Here is a 6383-nt window from a genome sequence, read left to right on the forward strand (position 1 = left end):
TGATCTGTCTTCCCCTTTGTAGTCTAGGACATACGTAAGCAGTCTGAGTAACAAACTGCCAAGGGCACACGGATCTCTGGGAGTTCGAGGCCAGCCTGGTCTACAAAGCTACACAAAGAAACTGTCTCAAAAAACAAAACAAATAAACCAATCAATCTACCAAGGGACTGTCCTGGATGGGAAGTTGGTCTTCTCTGTAAACTGTATAGCACTTATTAAAAATATTATATCCAAAAGCATGTTAAGTAAAACTATGACTAATGAATCAAAGAATTGAGAATTCTAATAACACTACATACTAGTGCCCAGGTGATTTATAAATGACATTAGTGCTCACAAAACCTTAGATTGTTTCTGTTCAGATGAGAAAAGAGATCAAAGACACTGTGACAAGTCTGTGGTCCTTCAAAGCCATCAACTTGCTGGGGCTGTAATCCTAGCTACTGGGGAGGTTAAAGCAGCAGGATTCCAAGTTGAAGGCCTCAGAGCATGTTCAGTTCCTGCCTAGGCAACTTAGTGAGACCCTCTCTCCATCACAATATAAACAGTGAACACAGGGCCAGGGACAAAGCTTATTGGCAGAATACTTCCCTTATTTGCCTAAGACCCTAGGTCCAATCCCAGCACAATGACTACTACCAGAACAAAAGGCGGAAAAGAGAAAAAAAGCACACACTTAACCAATTAATTAGGTCAGAGTCTTAAAGGCTCTGAGCTTTTATTCTGTAAAGGAATCAACCTTGCCACCCCACCACACATGAAGATGAAATATTCCTCTAGTGACATTCCTCAGCATTTTTTATCTTGAGGTTTGTATTTGTTTGAGGTTAGAACTCAAGGCTTTCTGTATACCAGGCAAGTTCTCAAGTCACTGAGCTGAATCTCCAGCCTGTATTTGAGATTTTCAACTCAATTCACTAAAATATGGTCAACTGTGAGTCTTGACAGAGATGATATGGCTGTGGCGTCATTCTGAACAGTGAAAGATGTCCATTCCTACTTCCATATACCTAATTTTGGAGGTTTTACTGGTTAGAGAAAAATCTGTTTTACTTAACAATAACTGTCCAATCCCATGATGCCACAATAACAAGCAACAGAAACTCATAGCACAAGAGTTGCTACTATACGCTGTAAGAGAAAAAGGAAACTGAACAAAAAGTTATATGGGTATGTGAGGGACAGAAAAAGAACCACAACGAAGACTGTTCACCACATTTTCTTTCCTTTTGTTTTTTAATAAATTATAAATACTTTATCCATTTATCAAAGTTCACCAAAGAACTTCCAAAATATTTACTCTTCTTCATTCTTCAGGGATCATTCACTCACAAAGTAGGCCACCTACAGGAGAGATTTTATTTTAGAAAGTCAGAGTTAAAACATCAAAGCAGACCTAGGGACTTAGGGGCTTAAGATTATCAGAAAGAAATGTTTCTCTGAAATATTCAGTAACTGCACAATTCTTCTAGACCAGACATGAAACAAAGATTGCTTTTCACAATTCTAGTTTAGCTTAATTAACAACACCCCTGAAACTGTTCATTACAATTACTAATCTTTGGAAGCTTTTGGTGAGGTGAAAACACGATTTTCTTAGAAGTACCTTTAAAAACACACCAAGGCACTGTGCTTTTAGACATTAAATAGGAGAGACCTGCAAGTCTCGGCCGATTCAAGAACTTCCGGCAACACTCCACGATAAAGGTGGAAGGAAGGTCAGTTCAGTACAATGTCGCTGTGGGAAGCTCCTCCTTGACCCAAGGGCAAACAAAGGCAAGCAGAGGACAGTGCTGCTGGCCTGGTCTCCACAGCACTAGGCTTTTTGCCTTGACCTCTTATCTGCCCCCACCCTTGTCCCTAGGCAAGATGGAGTACCATTGAAAAGATGGTTACTCGGGCAGTCAACTCTAACGCAAGAACTTCTAAACCTGTTCCCTTTGTTTGATTTAGAAAGGACAGACAGACACCTAAATTCCCTTTTTCCTAAAATGCTTGAAGGAAGAACTATTGTTCTTAAGCAAAGGTGTGAGCAGGAAAAGGAACCAGAAATGGAGTTGTGTACCATTTCAACAGCCTGCCACACCCTGACTTCATGGTACTGGCTACACAAATCAGAAGGGGCTGGCTGTGAAAGAGCCAGCCCTGATTAACACCTATTTAGGTTTTGAATCAAGGAACTTTTGTGATCACTGCTGGAACAACCCAGTTTGTAAAGTATTTTTCCTCTGAAGAGGTTCTCAGAAAATATGGTCTATCAGTCTAAGAGACACACCAATTTGATCAAGCTCATCTCAGAGCAGGGCGGGTAGTTGTGCTGGAGTTTACTACAGCCAGGGGCTTGGCTCTAAGGTATATGCTCCCATGCATTCCAGCAAGAGCTCTTTTTCATTAGCATTCATTATAAGTCTTAGTATTGAAGATTAAGGTAATGTACGATCCCAAAACTGGGCATGCTGGCCGTAAGAGCTCACAAAGTGTTAGGAGGAAAACACACAGTGCCTCTGTTCAGAGAATGTAATCCCACCACTGCCCTTCACTGTGGCTCCAAAATTCCCCCATGATGCTCTAGGCAAAGCTTAACCTAACAGTGGAGAAAGAGCTAGAACAAAAAGGCCATGTACATACAGGTGTTGGGGCCTGTGTGTTTAAACACTCTTCTTCTCCTGTTACACTTCTTATGGGTAAGTGGCACTCATCTCCTTTCTATACTTCAAAGACCATGAGGAGTCATGTGTGACATTCCAAAGAGAGGTGAAAGAGAAAGAAACCAGCTCTCCACTATTATCAAGCTGGCATGTGGCTTTGCTATCTTTCTGATGTTGCTAAATTAGGAGTGGCAGTGAGGTGTGACCTGAGAGAGGCACAAATAGAATGTTTGCCTGGAGGTGGAGGTTCCCTCCTTCTGATCCTGCTAAGCCCACCTCAGGAATCCTGCTACACTGAACCACCACTAATTCCCTATTCATTCACACATTCACTTAATGAACAGTACCCTATCCAGCACCTGCTATGCGCCAGGCAGTGTTCTAAGTGCTCGGGGACAGGCTGGGAGTGAAACCGGACGCTTCCCAGAGCATACATCCTAGCTGGAGGGAAGCAGGGTGATCATTGTAAGAAGATGCTCAGAGTACAGGTGGTGACCATAAAGACAAGAGTAGCTGCTAGCCACCTACAACTGTTAACCTTTTTCTAAATTGAGAACTCAGTTCCCCGACCTCATTAGGCCCAATTTAACTGCTAGCGTTTACCATTGGAGAATGTAGCTACAGGACGCCTCTACCACCGTAGGAAGATATGGCTGGAACAGTGGCAGGGAAACATGCTCCTACTTCACATGGGGCATGGGAGGGAAAAGCCTCACTAACAAGACCTTAATGCAGACTGTGATGTAACTCCAAAGGCTGTTGTCAAACCAGTTCTCAAAAGCTTAACACTCGTGTCTCAGACTTCCTGGTTGCTCTCAAACTGTTGCCATCATTCACCACCCCATACTAGGAACAGAAAAGCTACCTTTAAGTGCTATTGAAACACGCTAGATTAATGGGGGGGGGGGGCGCTACCTTCTCGGAAGAATGCTGCCTGGCAGCTAACTCTGTAGAGTAATACACAGACTTGAAGCAATGCGGTTAACTCACCACGTCATATCTTAAACCCCAGAGCTCTCATGCACTCCTTGTGGGCCTCAATGAGATGTCCACAGTGTTCTTCTCCTTTCTCAATGATGCTGTAAAATAAAGTGCATTGGTTACCTAATAAACTGACATTAAGCACATTGGTGGGGAATATGACAGCGCAGGCCAGTGAGTCAGTGAAGTACACAGAATGTGGCTGAAGTCAGAAACAAAACTCTACTATACCAAACAGCTTGGCTCCTTTGCTCCCTGTATTTGTTCTTATGATGGTTCCACAGAAATAAGGTTCTGAGGTTTGTTTTTGTTGTTGTTTGGGGAAGGTTCTAACTAGGTGAAACAATTATGCATAGCAAATGGTATCTTTAGTCTATACTCAAGGAATAATAAACATTTCTTTAGAGTGAAATAAACTGAGTAAAATATTTATATTAAATGAAGGGACGAGGTTAACTTGTGGGCCCATTATTGTACAGAAACTAACTTCCTGTTTCTCCTTACATTCAAACACACTTAAACCTACTTTTAATCATTAAACACCCAACAACATAAACATCAAAAAAGATCTGGTAGCTACAAGCCACAAGATGAATCCTTCGTTGAAAGATTAAGGGACATTTTACTGATAAAATCTACCAAGTAACTGTAAGAGCTAGAATGTACTGACTCAACGCCTAAAATCACATCTGGAAAGCTAGGGCTGAAAAAATCCTGCATAAGAGGCCAGCTTGGGCTACATGTCAAGATCCTGTCTCAAAGGAGTTGGGAAATGGGAGTCTACTATTAAAATCCTTACCAGCCAATGAGAGACTGGGTGGGATGGACAACCTTACAGAAATGCTGGACTCATTCAACACACATGGGTAGCAGACATGTGTTAAGTACCTTGTACAAAGTCACCAAGTCAGAGGATCGGTCTTCAAGGTCTGTCTGTATTTCTAAGCTCCTAATCTTGACATCACATTTCCTAAAGTTTCCATAAGCAGGTATTACTATTGCAGGACCCTCAGTATCAGACAGATCTTTAAATTCTCCACTTACAGTATGGCTTGCAAAGTAGTGATGATAATAGAGTGTACTAAGGTACACTCTTACTATCTTACTACATAGCCAAATAATTTCTCTTTTGTGTATGGCTTTTTTTTTTTTTTTAAGACTTGGTCTCACTGTTGCTCAGGCTAGACTTAAGCAGTGGCAATCCTCCTGCTACAGTCCCCCCAGTAATGAGATTACAGGCATGAGCACCGTATCTGTTTCTACTATCACTTTTCTACTTTGATGGGACAGATGGAGACATATAGTCACATTAACGGAGGACTCCTAATGAGATCTTCGCCAGAATCTGCGACATCATAAAAGTGAGATCAAACAAAACCTTTCGTGACTTGGTAAGGTAAACATTAATGTACCTATATTGTAGACAGGTTTTAAAATGTATGTTTTTATGTGTATGGTTGTTTGGCCTACACGTTTTTTTGGTACACCATGAATATGCAGTGCTCGTAAAAGCCAGAAGAAGGCGTCGGACTCCTCGGGGACTGGAGCTAAAGAGTCTTGTTAGCGACCAGGTGGGTGTTGGGAATCGAAGCCAGGTCCTCTAGATGGGTAACCAGTTCTCTTAAAACACACAGCCATCTCTCCAGCCCCAGACAGGCTGCCTTTTAACCTTCGGCCCGTTAAAAGTGGAAAGGGGAGCCATACAAAAATGTATCCTGTGTCCTACTACACGCGCACGTTTTGGAAAAATTCTTAGAAATTACCTGACTGTTTTACACTTTGGCCTTGCTAAGTGGTATAATGATGGCTGTTCCTTTAAGCCAAAGCATACGCACTTCTATACATCCGGACCTAATACCCAGGAAGGGTCAAGGGCATGGTAGCAAGGAATAAAGGAGAACCTTGGGGCCAACCTGACCTCTTGCCCTCTCCCGTTACCCTAACAGACGGAGGTGCGCGTTCAGGGAACAGAGGCGGCTGCGAAGCTATGGGTTCCGGTCACTCCGGAGTGCCGGAGAGCAGAGCGGAGCGGAGCTGAGCTGAGCCTACGGAAGCCCGGCCGTCCCTCCCCGGCTGCGCACTGACCACGCATCGCGCGCCTTCTTGGTCTCCGGGCAGGCGCAGCACGGCTTCAGCGGCTTCTTCTCCTGAGCCTCAGGCGGGGCAGGGCTGGCGGCGGCCAGACCCGGCATCTTTCCAGCCGAAAGCAGCGGCGAGCGCACACGCCCAAAGATCCCAAGCAGTGGCCAACCTGAGTTGTCTGCATCCACTTCCGCAGTCACGCTAAAGAGGGCAGGAAGTCCCGCCTCTCAGAACCGCAGAGAGCCTCAGATGCGCGTGTGCAAAATAAGCGGGAGGAGGGAATTGACCTCAGGGCGTGGCTTCGGGCGCAGGCGCAAAGGTGAAAAGGTCGCCAGAATGTTTTCTATTTTGGAGACTGTTAATTTAATTGCAACATTTTTCCCTTTCCCTTTCCTCCCTACAAACACATATGCATACCCCTTCCCCGCTGTCCTTCAAATTCCTGGCCTCTTTTTTTTTAAAACTGTTATTGTACATATATATTCCTAAATATAACATATTCAGTTCAGTACCTGTATGCATGTTTTCAGGATTGACCTTTCGTCACTAAACAACCAATTTTGTGTGCTCTTCCCTGGGGAAGGCCTCCTTTCCATTCCCAGCTTTCCTCTGTTGCTTCACATAGAGTTGAGGCATCATCGACTTCTCCTTCGGATTTGACTTGCTCATTTC

General features: G+C 43.8%; 1 protein-coding gene across 1 annotated transcript; it reads right to left on the reverse strand.

The window, feature by feature from the left end:
• Nucleotides 1-1206: 1206 nt before the first annotated feature.
• On the reverse strand, nucleotides 1207-5914 carry LOC100758878 (cytochrome c oxidase copper chaperone). The gene is made up of 3 exons (XM_027412695.2): nucleotides 5715-5914; nucleotides 3639-3727; nucleotides 1207-1344 (listed from the first exon to the last, which is right to left on the reverse strand). Exons 1-2 carry the CDS (start codon nucleotides 5819-5821, stop codon nucleotides 3643-3645), a joined length of 192 nt encoding a protein of 63 aa, XP_027268496.1. The 5' UTR covers nucleotides 5822-5914; the 3' UTR covers nucleotides 1207-1344; nucleotides 3639-3642.
• Nucleotides 5915-6383: the final 469 nt, after the last annotated feature.

This window comes from Cricetulus griseus, chromosome 4, assembly GCF_003668045.3.
Source record: "Cricetulus griseus strain 17A/GY chromosome 4, alternate assembly CriGri-PICRH-1.0, whole genome shotgun sequence".
NCBI classification, from domain to species: domain Eukaryota; kingdom Metazoa; phylum Chordata; class Mammalia; order Rodentia; family Cricetidae; genus Cricetulus; species Cricetulus griseus.